This window comes from Sorex fumeus, unplaced genomic scaffold (assembly GCF_029834395.1).
Source record: "Sorex fumeus unplaced genomic scaffold, SorFum_2.1 ptg000151l, whole genome shotgun sequence".
NCBI classification, from domain to species: Eukaryota; Metazoa; Chordata; class Mammalia; order Eulipotyphla; family Soricidae; genus Sorex; species Sorex fumeus.
The window spans coordinates 4,321,608-4,336,817 of NW_026606208.1; the positions used below are offsets into that span (position 1 = coordinate 4,321,608).

Sequence of the window (15,210 nt, forward strand, 5' to 3'; positions counted from 1 at the left end):
TTCTACGTAACAGCAATATAATCATACAATTCAGAAAACTAGCATTGTTGTACTGCTACCAGATCAATTGAGTTTTACATTAGTCTTTATTACAAAAGTATTTAGTTCACAATCACACATTATTGATTCTTATATCACTTCAATCTCCTTCAATTTAGAATAATCTCTTAGCCTTTTCTTGGTTTTTATAATTTTGACATTTTTAAAATATATTTTTTAAGGTCTATTATAGTTTAGAATGTCCAAAAATATAGTTTGTTGGATGTTTCTTAATGATTTGGTTTTCTTTTACTAGTTGTCTTGATATATAGTTGATAAATAACATTGTACAAGCTTAATGTGTATAACATGTCAATTTGATACCCTTTTATGTCGCTAAATGATCATCAACACACTATTAGCTAACACTGTTATCAAATTTTATAGAGCTATGATAGATTTTGTTTTGTTTCTATTATGGTGCTCTTATTGTGCTCTAAAAGGATTTTGAATTATCCCATTACAGGTTAGTGTTACCTCTGATGACTTCATTCAAATGTTGTCTTCTAGGTTTCTCTGCTGTTAAACTATTTTTCTTTTGCTGTTAAGAGCTTTGATGGAAGTCTTTTGAGATGTGAACAGTCTGTCATTGTTAAAACTTACTTATTTAAAAATTTATATCAATATGCTCATCCTCAAATTACCACTTAAATTTCATTTTGTGTTCATTTCACATGTACCTCTCTATCTTTGAGTACTTTATCAATTTATGAAACTATTAAGGTTTTATCTCATCTTTTTTTTTCTTGTCTTTTTTGGGGCGGAGGGACACATCCAGTGTTGCTTAGGGATCACTTATGGTAGTGCTCATGGAACCATATGTGGTGCTGGGGATTGAAGCTGGGCTGGCTTGTGCAAGATGAGCGCTTAAACTTTTGGTACTGTCTCTCGAGCCTGATATCTTTCATTTTGTTTTAGCTATAAAATCATGTATTTCCCTTGCACAGTTTTTAAAAATGTATACAGTTAAATTAGCATTATAAAATGCATCAATTCATCCTGATCTCTCCAATTCTAATTTAACCCAAAAGTCTTAGTTTTGTTTCTTTTTATGTATATTTATGACTTCCATATGTGACAGTAATAAATCTAAGACTACATTTTACACATACACACATACATATGTATATATATATAATTTCTTACTTCTCTATATGTTTCAAAATAATTCAAATTCTTGCCAGTGATCTGAAGTACCAAGATTCTCCTACACCTATGAGAGTGTTTATTGATGTTATAACTTTTCCCACTGTCTTATGTGGCTTCTTTTGAGGCTCATTCTTTTTTCTTTTTGGGTCACATCTGGTGATGCACAGGGGTTACTCCTGGCTGTACACTCAAGAATTACTTCTGGAGGTGCTCAGGAACCGTATGGGATGCTGAGAATCGAACCTGGTTGGCTGTGTGAAAGGCAAATGCCCTACCTGATGTTCTATCACTCCAGCCCCTGAGGCTCATTTAAAATTCATTTTCTCCAGGGAAAATTCTATGATCTTTTATATACTTATAGAAAGCCCTGTGCACTATAATTAGCTAATCTGCGGACTGAGAAATGTCCTAAGGCAATATCTGTAGCCTCCACTTTGAAATATAGCAGTCAATATTTGTTGACTAAATACTTACGGGGACTTGAAATCACAGAACACTTTGTTCCTTAAGATCTTTCTGCCTCTATGAAACTTTTGGTTGTTTCATAGAGGGACAGGCACAATCAAAATAAATTATACTTTACCAAAACATCACATACTAATTGTGGATTTATGTCTATAAAATTATCATAAATAAAAAATGCCAAAATCTCTCCCACAGGGAAAATTTAACAGGAAAGTAGCTTATCTGATTAACCATCAGTTAATTAATTTATCTGATTATCAAACTGAATTTCTTGGGAGTCAAAATGATAACTCTTATGTCTTTAGGCCAAAAGTCCCCTCGTCCTTTGGCATCATAATGATTAATAATAATGATGACATAGGAAGTGTATAAAGCAATTAATTCATGCAAGCAAAAAAATCTACATAATTTTTCTTCATCAAATAGACAGGGAATTAAAAATTATCATGTATAATGAAGAAATAAGACTTCATCCAGTTATTATTTGATTGTAAGTAGTACTCCTTTCACTATAATTTGAAGATTATCAACAATTTTAAAAGGTGAAAAAAATTGCTGAGAGGGATGTTAGCATCATGTCTGTCTGGGATGCTCCTTATGTTTCTCCCCTTCGGTCTACAAGTGGTAAGATACTCTTTTCAAATACTCTCCCAGATTGAAGAGTATGGAATACTTCCTAATTTATTTCAAAATAGCCAGTATTACTCTAATATCTAAAATGAACTAGGACATCAGAAAAAGGGAATAATGCATACCAGTGAATATAATAAACATAGATGCAAAAGTCATTAAAATATTAAGCAATTCAAAAAATTAAGCAATTCAATGATACATTAAAAAAGATCATGCATGTGCCATAATAAAATTGAGTTTTACTGAGACATTAAAAATACTTCATCTTGTGCAAATCACTGATATGATACCTCACATTAGCAAAACAAATGAAAGCTGTCAGATGTGCCAATAAGTGCAAAAAAAGCATTTGATAAAATTTAACAATTATTTTAATACTCTATACAGAACAGAGAGGAAATGAATGTACCTTATACAATGAAATCAAGTAGTGTGTGGAATTAATAAAGAACTAGTATTATTACTCAAAGATAACAAAATGAAAACTTTCCCCTAAGATAACAAGATAAGGACATTCGCTTTCTTTTTAAAATTACTACTTTTAGAGTTACAATGATGCTGAAGTGTTTTGTTTTATTTTGTTTTGTTTTTTGCATCACACCTGATGGTGCTCAGGGTTTACTCCTGGATCTGCACTCAGGAATCATTCTTGGTGGGCTCAGGGAACTATATGGGATGTCAGGGATCAAACGACTTGGGTCAGCTGAATGCAAGGCAAGCACCATATCGTTATACTATTGCTCTACCCTCACTACTGCTCACGTTTGATATCAATGTAGAAGGTGATATAGAAGCTCACGTACCATTTCCACTTAATTCCCATGACTCTCCTTCCCCATTTTCAACTTTAGTCCAACCTTCCTTTCTTCCCACTTTTCCCCCATTGTTGACTGGCAGTTATAATTTTGATACATACTGTTACTTTCCCTAGCACCAACATGTGCTCCAAACCTTCCACCTGAATTACTTGCAGTCAACCCAGTCAGAACTCCCTTGTCTCAACCTGGTAGTCTCAGGTCTATATTTTAATAAGGGATGGTTGCAGTAATACTACTATGATACTAGAACTTCTGGCCAAATCAGTTAGTCAAGAAAAATAAATGAATGGTACGTGCTTTGAGAGAAAATAAATTATGACTATTTGCAGATGATTTGTATATAGAAACCCTTAGAAATCCCAAAAATTCCTAGTAAAAAGCAGATTAAATAATATTAAAATACATGAATGCTTATGTACAAAAATTGAAGTTTAAGAGACAGACTATAATAGCTAGGAATAAATGTAATCAAGCTCATGAACACTAAAAGTGAATAGACATTATGAAAAAACTGAGAGACAAAGAAATGGAAAGATTGTATGCTCATGGAATGGAATATTTAACATTTAAATAAAAAGGTCACTTAAAATAAAAAGCATATCCATTCAAAGAAAACCTGATAAAAATTTCAATGTCATTTTAAAAGACTAGAATAAGCAGGATTTTTATAAATGATTTTTATATCATTTATAAAAATCCCCAAATAGAACAATCACAAGGAGAAAAATAACAAAAATAAATATACTCTATTCCCTGTCTGAAGCTATACTATCAAATTATAATACTAATAACAACATAGTTTTGGGTGAAAACAGACATGTTTTCATGTTAATCAATGAAATGTTAATCAATGTTAATCAATGAAAAAGAAGCGAGGTCCCAGAAACAAAGTAAAAAATATATGGATGACTAATTTATGGCAAAGAAATCAAGAATATACAATGGAGAAAAGATAGTCTTTCAATATATGGTGTTGAATTACTGAAAAGTCACAGGCAAAAGAGTAAAACTAGGCTATTATGCCATACACATAAGTAAATCCAGGGGCCAGAGAGATAGTACAGGTATCAGGGTGTTTTCCTTGCACACGACTAGCCTAGGTTTTAGTCTTTGCACCCCGGATGGTCCAAAGCTCAGCCAAGAGTGATCTCTGAGTACAGAGCTAGGATAAACCCTGAGCTCCACTTGGCATGTCCACAAAACAAAACAAAACAAAACAAAAATTCAAACTGGATTAAAAATTTATGATCTGAAATTATTAAACATATAGTAGAAAAATTACGTGGTAAATTCCTTGAATCTATTTTTTGAGGAATAGATTTCAATGGGAGAGAAAACAAAAAGGAAAAAAATTCCACAAAGAAACATACAAGGACAAATGGAAAAGCCTGTGTACTGTGAAAGAAACCATCATAAAAATAAAAACGAAGCCTATTGAACGGAAAAAGATAATTTTTAATCAAATAGCTAGCAAGCGTATAATATGCAAAATATATAAAGAACTGTAGCACTATCCTCCTGTTGTTCATTGATTTGCTCAAGCGGGCAACAGTAATGTCTCCATTGTGAGACTTGTTACTCTTTTTGGCATATCAAATACGCCACGGGGAGCTTGTCAGGTTCTGTTTTCGGGGCCGGATATACTCAGTAACTTGCTGGGCTCTCTGAGAGGGATGGAGGAATCGAACCCGGGTCAGCCATGTGCAAGGCAAACTGCCAACCTGCTGTACTATTGCTTCAGTCCATATAAAGAACATCAAAACCAATCTAATAAAAAAAATAGGCAGAAGATCCAAACAGACATTGCACCAAATAATCATACAATGGGCACATTAAATCATGACTTATCACAAAGGAAATGGAAATCAAAGCCATAATGAGATAGCATCAGACAGATATTAGAATCAAAAATGTCAAAAGGTAAATCTAAAATGGTAAACTTTTTAGTATAAAAAGCATTAAAAATAAGGCTGGAGCCATAGTACATTGGGGCGGGTGCTTGCCATGTACGCTGTTCCCCCCCCCCCCCCCCAGCACTACCAGGAGTAATTCCTGAGTGCAGAGCCAGGAGTAAGCCCTGAGCATAGCCAGGTATGACCAAAAAAAGAAAAAAAAATACTAAAAATATTCAGAAGTCCAGTAATTCCACTTCTGTTTATCCAAACAAAACAATGCACTAATAAAAAATAGATAAATGTGCCCCCATGATCACTACAATGTTATTTTAAAAATCTAAGATAAGAAGACGATGAATAGATAAAAATGCATATGTGTGTACATATATTAGCATAAAATGAAAGACTTCTCATAGTTTTCAAGATGATCTGTCTTCCCATTGTTCATCGATTTGCTCGAGCGGGCCCAGTAACGTCTCTATTGTGACAATTGTTACTGTGTTTGGCATATCGAATACGTCACGGGGAGCTTGCCAGGCTTTGCCGAGCAGGTGAGATACTCTCGGTAGATTGCCAGGCTCTCCAAGAGGGGCGGAGGAATCGAACACCTGTTGGCCATGCAAGGCAAACGCCCTACCCACTGTGCTATCGCTCCAGCCCAGTTTTCAAGATAAAAAGCTTAAATTCTGCCATTTGTGACAACATGGATGGAGCCTGAGGACATTTTACTTAGTGAAATGAACAAAATAAAGTGCCTTACCCACTGTACTTATTCTGGTCCCCAAAGCAGTAATTATCTATTTATTTATTTAGTTTTTTTCTTTTTGGGTCACACCTGACCATGCATGGGGGTTACTCCTGGCTCATGCACTCAAGAATCACTCCTGGAAGTGCTCGGGGGACCATATGAGATGCTGGGAATTGAACCTGGGTTGGCCTTGTGCAAGGCAAATGCTCTACCCACTATGCTATGGCTCCAGCCCCAAGCAGTATTTATTTTTACACTTTATTTATTCATTTTTTAATTGAATCACCACGAATTATAAAGTTATTCGTGATTGATTTTCAGGAATAAAATGTTCCAACACCAATCGATCCTTTTAAGCAGTCTTTTTTTTTTTTAATTTTTATTAGTGAAACACCATGAGGTACAGTTGTAGACTTACAAATTTTTGTGCTTGGGTTTCAGTTATACAAGCAGTCTTAAGCAAGAATAAGAATAAGTGGATAACATAGACATGACTGTAAAAGATGTAAAAATTTAACATAAGCAAAGCCTGGGCATCATATGCTCTGCTTTCAAATTATATTCTAAATATATAATAATAAAATCAGTGTGATAATGCCATAAAATAGATACAAGGATTAATGGAACAGATAGAATACCCAACAATATGCATATGTATCATTTAATTTATGACAAAGGGCAAGAACATGCAGAAAAGTACAATATACAATAAATATTGTTTGGAAAACCGTGACATAATACACAAAAATTAAAAGTAGACTGGGGCCGGAGAGAAACTACTGTGGATAGGGCATTTGTCTGGCATGCAGACAACCAATCTTTGGATTGATTTTTAAGTGTAGAGCCAGGAATAATCCCTGAACACAGTTGGGTGTCACCCCAAAACAAACAAACAAACAAACAAACAGGAAGTAAGCTAATACTTTACACCAAACACAAAAAATTAATTCAAAATAAGATAAATACTTGAGTGTCAGTTTTGGAAGTTCTAAAAGAAAATACAGGGAGTAAATGTCTTGACGTGGACGTTGCTTTCTTGGTTTCTACTTCAACAGCAAAGTCAAAAGGCCCTCCCGTTGATTGTCGATTTGCTCGAGCGGGCCCAGTAACGTCTCCATTGGAGACTTTGTTGTTACTGTGTCTGGCATACCGAATACTCTCGGTAGCTTGCCGGGCTCTCCGAGAGGGGCAGAGGAATCGAACTTGGGTCGGCCATGTTGGCCGCTTGTAAGGCGAACGCCCTACCCGCTGTGCTATCGCTCCAGCCCAGCAAAGTCAAAAATAGAAAATAAATTAAAAAGACTACATTAAATAAGAATCTTCTGCACAATAAAAAACCATTTCAAAATGAGAATACTGTGGGATGAGACATTTGCTAATCAATATCTGACATGAGGTTAGTCTCCAAAATATGTGAAGAACTCATACAAATCATTAGCATTAAGAAATCTGATAAAAAGTTGGCTACCTACTCTGGAAAATGGTTTGGAGGATTCTCAGGAAACTGCAGCTAGAGATTACATGACTCAGTGATTCCACTTCTGAGCGTCTATTCAGGTAGCCCACATATTAATTTGAAAGGACACTTATGCACATTTATGTTAATCACAAAATTATTTATAATAGCCAAGATCAGAAACTAATCCAATGTGTGTGTGTGTGTGTGCGTGTGTGTGTGTGTGCGCGCGCGCGCGTGTGTGTATTCACACAATGGAATACTACTCAACTATCACTTGATGATTCCATTACGCATCGATTTGCTCTAGCGGGCACCAATAAGTCTCCATTCATCCCTGTCACGTGCTACTGCAGCCCAATGGCGTTTGCTCGTTCTAGGAACACAAAGACCCTCAACTATGAAAAAGATAAATTTTGCAGTTTGCTGCACTTTGTATGAAATTGGAGGATGTCCTGCTAAGTGAAGTAAGAAAGTAAAAGATCAATACTGGAAAATCTCTTTCATATGCCAAATACAATGAAACAAAGAAAGGGTTTATACAATCTCCATTGAAAACAATTCCTGAGACATGATCATTAGAACTGGGTACTTCAATGAGAGAAGTGCAGGGCCGGGGGTGGGGGGAGCCTTGAGCCACTAAAGAAGGGTGCTCACTTTCTGCTGCAAGTATCAGTTACTTCCATCACAGTGCAAATGATGGGACCTATATAGAGGCATAGACTGTGGAGATATCTATCACAAATTGAGGTTCAAAACAGATATTCCATCAAGGAACACGTGCAGATGGCTAGCAGGCACATGAAAAGATATTCATCATCACTCATAATCAAGCAGCTATAAATCAAAACCATGAGCTATCACCACGTGCCTGTTAAAATTGCCACTGTCAAGGCAACAAGCTGCAACAAGCACTGGCAAGGATGCAGAGAAAGGGAACCTTTGTCCACTGAGGGTGAAAATGTAAACTGGGGCAGCCACTGTGGAGAGCGGCATGAATATTTTTTTAAAAAAAGTAAAAAATAAAGCCACCCTCTGGTATACAATATGGTGCATTTGTGAGAATGTTCTTACTTCGGTCTATGTGTCTGAAGGAAATGAAAACACAGTAACAAGCAAGACAAACATGGTCCTGAGTTTCCAGAACGTTCTGTTTGTAAAGAACTCAGAAATTTTCATCTGGATGTAGTCTGATAACAGCTTGTGAAACAACGAAAGCAAAGGGAGAGTTAGAGAACTTAGGCTGGACCTAGGGCCGGCTTGTAGGAAGAACAGACATCCATGCTGGGAACTAAAGGACAAGGTGAATAAAGGGTCTCTGTAGGACTTTCCAGGTAGAAGAAATATCTTTCAAATGCATTGAGAGGGAGGGCGCATGTACGTTAGAGCAGCTCAGAATAGCTGAGTACAACTGGGTACAAGCAAAGCAGGAAGGGAAAAGTATCTAGAAATGAGGTGAGGAGCGTGCAGATCCTCAGAGCTCCGCTGGTCAGCTCCAGGGTTTGCCACTGCATCTCGGTGCAGGTAGTAACGGAAAGATTTTCAGCAGGAAAGAAGTGATACAGCAAAGGAGACAGGTTAGGAGGGGCTGAAGTGTTGGTGGGGAAGAGAACAGTGGTTAGAACTATCAGGGTGGGCATTACTTATGAGCAGGAACACACTTTCCCAATCCGTTTAGAGAAACGTTAAGCGTTAGCATTGTGCTTCCTATTTGCAAATCCAGCTTCAGCTCTGCTTCCAAACACTCTCCCACACTTCTTGTCCCCGTTCCCACTCGGAAGCAGGAATGAATCACTGAGCCAGGCAGTGAAAATAAAAAGAGAAGTTCAAAGATACATTTCTTCCGCTTAGTTGGTGGTGATTTGTAAATAGAAGAACTGTAGATCATGACATAGGATTTATATTTTTTACACGTACAGAACTTTATTGGGTGTGCTGAAAAATTATACAATGCCAAAGTGGAACGAATTGACTTTACAAATGATGTGGAAGATACAAGATTTAAAATTAATAGATGGATAGAAGATGAAACACATGGTGAGTGCCATTCTCTGTTTTCCTACAAAATTTGTTGGTGGCGTGTCCATACTGAGAGCTCAAACTTAAAGTTAGGTGTGTTTTATATATGTTATAAACAGCTGTTTCCCATCCAAAGTAACAGTTGCTATTTAAATTGCTTGTTTGCAATGCTCTTTTTAGTAATCTTATAAATTACATATTTTATACACTATGCAGAAAACCCATCTATGGAAAGACCTCATTTGATTGGAAAATGAATTTGTGTGACAAGTGGATTTTATTATAACCATTTTATAAATTAATGAAATACATAATTTATTTAGTTAAACTCCATATCTTATACCTAAGTACTGAACAAAGCTAGAAGACAAATAAAGCAAATTTTTAATGACTATAGCATAATATTTCAGTCTAATATTTATTCCAATATTTTACAGCTTCTTCTTGATCTTAATAATATTATTTAAATTTGGAAAGTCTACCATCTATAAAACGTATTTCCATATCATTACTTCTTATAAAGAATGCAGTTTATCTTTCATTTAAAAATTATTTTTTTTACTAAAATAAAAATATGGCAAAGGGAGTGACTATAAAAAAGTACATATCTTTATTTAGTCTCACAACTAAAAATTGAATTATGATTAAAGCCTAGGTTTAGTATAAAACAAATAAGAATATTTGTTCATGGGTTTTTTTTAATCAAAAATGAGTAATTTCTTTTGCTTCCCATTTTTTAAATAGAATCACCATGGGATACACAGTTAAAAAACTGTTTATGATAGAATTTCAGTCACACAAAGTTCCAACACCAATCTTTTTACCAGTGTACATTTCCAATCATCAATGTCCCCACTTTCCCTCCAGCCCAGCTCCCCTACCCCAGCTTGCCACTAGGACAGACACCTTTCTTCTGTCTGTCTGTCTGTCTGTCTGTCTGTCTGTCTGTCTGTCTGTCTCCTTTTCCCTTTTATCCTCTTCGTTTGAAATACAGTTACTTAAAAAATTTCATACATATCACTTTACCTCATTTTAGTACTCCGTTCTTGTCCATAGTGATCATATCCAACTATCATTATCATAATGGTCCCTTCTCTGTTCTAACTACACCCCCCCACCCCCACCTTGTGGCCACCTTCCTACCATGGACCAGTTCTGGCCTTATTTCTGAAAACTGAGAACTGAGAAACCAGTGGTGGCACAAACTCTCTATTTCCCAGCTCTGATTCATTTGAAAAAAAAAAAGTGCTCAGTACTTAGTGCTGATGTGGTTAATGCAGAATATAGGAAATAATTAGCTTATGAGACAGAACAGAGTTCCATTTTGCTCGTATTGTGGTCTCATCGATGCGATGGGCAGATTGGTGCCTCTTGGCAGGAAGGGGCTCTGAAAATAGTCTTCCTGGGTCAGGATTCTTGTGTGTGACTTTTCTAATCTCCCTGTGCTCTGGCTGCCTGCACATGAAATAGAAGCAATAATAATAATGATGATGATGATGATGATAATAATAATAATAATAATAATGCTCTCTCACAGGAGGTTTGTGAGCACTAAAACTAATATTGCACATAAAGGGCCAAGAAAAGGCTGACACAGTAATTACTCATGGATAATTACTATATCGTCATTATTATTAGGCATATTCTGCAGTGGGATATAAACTCTTATTCCCATGTAACTGGTCTCTGAAGATATTGTCTTAAACCGTGCATTCAAAACTAAGATTTTCTTTTCTCAATTGGCTCCTGAAAGGCAAAATCAAGAACATCTTCTCAGAGGGCAGCATCAGCTCCTCGGCGGTCATGGTGCTGGTGAATGCCGTTTACTTCAAAGGCAAGTGGGAGTCGGCCTTCACCAAGAGAGACACCCTCAACTGCCATTTCAGATCCCCCAAGGTATGGAAGCCCATTGAGTGGAGAGACGTGTGGTTGATTGTGTTCTCGTGTAGAAACTGTTGGTGTTGAGACAGACAAACACTGGACCCCCCATTTCTCTGACTCATTTCTTCCCCTGCTTCCTCAGACGAGATGGTCATTGCTTAGAAGACAGACTTTCTATTTTCTCACTAATGCAGGTAATGGAGCACACGTGGCGGTATCCCATAAGTGGGTATTTCCTAAAGCATATTCAAAGTTACAGTTTGACTTCATTTTGAGGTGGGGACCCATAGGAAGAAAATAGGACAAAAATGTAGTGTGCATTTTGTTATTCTAACTTTGAGTATAGAGTTGGAGTATTTCTTCTTTGTCCTCTTCCTTCTCATGTTCCTTGTCCTTCTGCTTCTTTCTCCTCTTTTCCTCCTTCTACTCCTCCTCTTCCTCCTCCTCCTCCTCTCCTCCTTCTTTTCCTCTTCCATTTCTTCCTCCTCCTCATCTTGTCCTCCTCATCTCTTCCTCCTTCTCCTCCTTTACCCCCTCTCCTTCTCCTTGACCGCCCATTCTCCTCCTCCTCCTCTTCCTCCTCCTCCTCCTCTTCTTCCTCCTCATCCGCCTTTTCTGGCAGACTTGCCTCTAGCAGCCTGCTTGGAGGACATCCAGGTTGGATGTCCCTGACCACAGAGGTGTAGGCGAGCCTGCTAGAGCAAGTCTGTCACCCAGGTGTCTTTGTGAGAATGAGAACAGTGTAGAGCTCGTTTGAAAATTACTATATAAAACAATAGCACAATAAGTCTAATGAAATACAACTGTCTTAGAGATTCTCATATGAAGTCATTGCCATAGGAAGCATATTAAGCAGAATTTTAGTGATGGGCGGGCAGTATTGATGAGAAGTGAGTTTTCATTTCCCCTCTTTCCTTTCAGTCCGTTGACTAGTAGATTGCTTGTGTTGACTCATTTCCATCAAAGAAGACAAAGTGTACCTGTCTCCTGCATTGTTTGCAGTTTTTTTTTTCTTAGCTTCCCAAGAAGGTTTTACTTAGACTAATATTAATATATATCTATTTAAAATAAATTTGCTTATATTATACTCCTTATAATATATAGCTTATATGACAGACTCTAGAATTTGTAGTAGTGATGTCAGTTTAGATTTTAACACTATAAAAATTGTTCAAGTGGCCTCTTTGCTGGAAGGTATGGCCTGACCCTTTCTTCAGCGAAATCCAGCCATATGTTTCTTCTCTTCCAAGTGGGTTGGAAATGGGGTTCCCTAGCCAGGCTGTAGCCACAGTGTTCGCAAGGCTGTGAGAGGAAAGAGGGGCAGATTTGAGAATAGAGATTCAATGGGACTCGACAGGTATGAAATCTCAGCACCCCTTTGCACCAGGTTCAGCGTGTCTGCTCTGTATCATGAAGCAGGTAACTGTCACTGCTCGCCTTGGTCTTTCTGAGTTTTACAACCCAAAATAAAACCTCGGGCAGGGGTGTGGCTTAGTTGTTGAATACTTGCCTTGCATGGGTGAGGCCTTGGGTTTAGTCCCTGCGCTCATTCCAAAGAAAAACAAAGACAATCAGCAAAGACAATCTTTCCAAAGGGACACAGGCCTTTGATCCAAGCACAAGGCAATATTTATTGTCCCTTCTCAATCTTGCCATCCCATTGGGAAATAAAACATAGGGGAAGATGACAATTTTAAGAAAAGAATGTTTTACCTCTCTGGGGTTTCCTGATCTACAAATGGTGTCCTTGAGATACTTGGGAGTATTCTACAAGCTAATTGGATATTTTTAAATATTTGGAAGGATTAAAACAATTTTTATAAGACCTCATTACTGTTATTATTTTACAGTGCTGGGGTAGAAGCCATGGTCTCAGTAATCCAAAACATGTGTCTAACCACTGGACACAATCTGGTGTGCTGGTGTGTGTGTGTGTGTGTGTGTGTGTGTGTGTGTGTGTGTGTGTGTGTTTGTGTGTGTGTTTGTGTGTGTGTATGTGTGAGAAACACCTAATGATGCTCAGGACTTATTCCTACCTATGTACACAGGGATCATTTCTGGCAAATTTCAGGGAATTGCATGTAGTTCCAGGGGTAGAAGCAAGGTCAGCTGCATGCAAAGCAAATGCCTTAACCCTTATACTATCTTTGTCGCTCATGGAAAATATTTTACTGATGATGGAAGAAAACTATACTATTCACTTCTTATTATAATAGTATTTAATAATTATTAATTACTTTCTATGTAGACTTTTAAAGTGTATTACTACAAATAAGTCGGTATATTAACTCAGCTCATCCTTACAAGAATCCTGGTCGGTAAGGGTTCCTCTTACACATATATGTGAAGGAAGAAATAGAGGTATAGACAGTGAAGTAATTTGCTCAAAGTCACCAGTGGGGGACCTTTAACATGGGCAATTACAATCAAAGTCTGCTTTTGTAGCACTAAGATGTATAGTAATTAGACTCCTTCAAAACATGTGAGGAAAAACCTACTGGGTCAAGTGAAAAAAGCAGAAACACTGTTTTGACTATATGTAGTAAAGAAATGAAATAAATTTGGCTTCTCAGGAAACCCTTTTTGACTTGACTTCCAGTGTCCTAGGAAAGCAGTGTCCATGATGCATCAAGAACAGAAGTTCAATATGTCTGTCATTAATGACCCGTCCATGCAGGTGCTTGAACTCAGATATCATGGTGGAATAAGCATGTACATCATGCTACCTGAGAACGACCTTGCCCAAGTAAGTGTCTCTTGCCACTTTCTCTATGAGGGAAGACTTTCAGGATTGGGTTTGTGTGTGTGTGTGTGTGTGTGTGTGTGTGTGTGTGTTTCTTCCATCAAGTGATGAGTAAGAGCATTGATTTGGATTCAAGCTCCCAGACAGTGTGGATGGTTTATGCTGCATTATGATATTGATCACCAAAGCCCACAAGTCTAAAACTTTGAGGTTCTTGTCTGGTTCATATGAGCTTTCCATTGGTTTGTCCCTGTAAGCGGTGAAAACAGTCCTTTTCAATGTCTTTTGAGATGAAAAAGTAGTCAGGAAACACAGACTTCAGTAACTCTTAGCACCTCTAATACTGTTTATGCATTTATTCCTTCACCTGTCCATAATGGAACTTGTACTACAAATGTTCATATATGGGGGGGGGGGGAGAAATACCCTCAGATACAAGTTAGTCGGGCATCGGTATAGCAGAGAGAATTAGCCATGTGGCTGAACTATTGCTTTATTTTAATGATTTCCCCTCTAGCACCCAGAACCATTCTCATATTTCATACAAAAACCTGGGAGAGGACAATTATGGAAAAGCCATCTATCTTAGTGATGACTGTTTCATCTGTTTCTTAATCATGTGGTTCAAATTTTCACTTTAAATATTCCGGCAGATTGAAAATAAATTGAACTTCCAGAACCTAATGGACTGGACCAATCCAAGAAAAATGAAGGCACAGTATGTGGAGGTGTTTCTCCCTCAGTTCAAGATTGAGAAGAATTATGAAGTCAAAGACCATTTAAGAGCTCTAGGGCTGAAGGATATTTTTGATGAGTCCAGAGCTGACCTGTCTGGCATAGCTTCAGGAGGCCGCCTGTACATGTCAAAACTGATGCACAAATCCTTCATAGAGGTCACCGAGGAGGGCACAGAGGCAGCTGCTGCCACTGGAAACAACATCGTTGAGAAGCAGCTCCCTGAGTCCACGGTGTTCAGAGCTGACCACCCATTCCTGTTTTTCATCAGAAAGGATGACATTATCTTATTTAGTGGCAAAGTTTCCTGTCCTTGAAAATCCCGTTGGTTTCTATTTCACCAGTCTTTTCACAGCCCAGGAACCTGCACAACGCATAGAATAGAGTTTAACTGAAAGCACGTGAGGTTGCCTTTCCATGTACTTCCTTCTCACACTGGTCGGCAAATGGTTTTGGTGACTTGACCCTTCTCAGACAAGTTGGTTGATTGTTCTAATTCCTGCTCTTGGTATTTCTTCCACCAATGCCTCTCTTGTTTCTAATTTCATTATTTATCTAGCCTCTATCATGCCTATCCATCTCCCCCACAGGCACTTGCACAGATCTGAGTATCATATCTGCAATTTTGG

General features: G+C 37.6%; 1 protein-coding gene across 1 annotated transcript in view; it reads left to right on the plus strand.

The window, feature by feature from the left end:
* The window catches only part of SERPINB7 (serpin family B member 7), a 28,577-nt gene extending 13,679 nt beyond the window's left edge, over nucleotides 1-14,898 (plus strand). Inside the window, exons 4-7 of the mRNA XM_056106988.1 lie at nucleotides 9,123-9,240; nucleotides 10,976-11,118; nucleotides 13,703-13,849; nucleotides 14,500-14,898. Coding sequence (XP_055962963.1) covers nucleotides 9,123-9,240; nucleotides 10,976-11,118; nucleotides 13,703-13,849; nucleotides 14,500-14,898 — 807 coding nt within the window. The remainder of the gene's footprint in view (nucleotides 1-9,122; nucleotides 9,241-10,975; nucleotides 11,119-13,702; nucleotides 13,850-14,499) is intronic.
* Nucleotides 14,899-15,210: the final 312 nt, after the last annotated feature.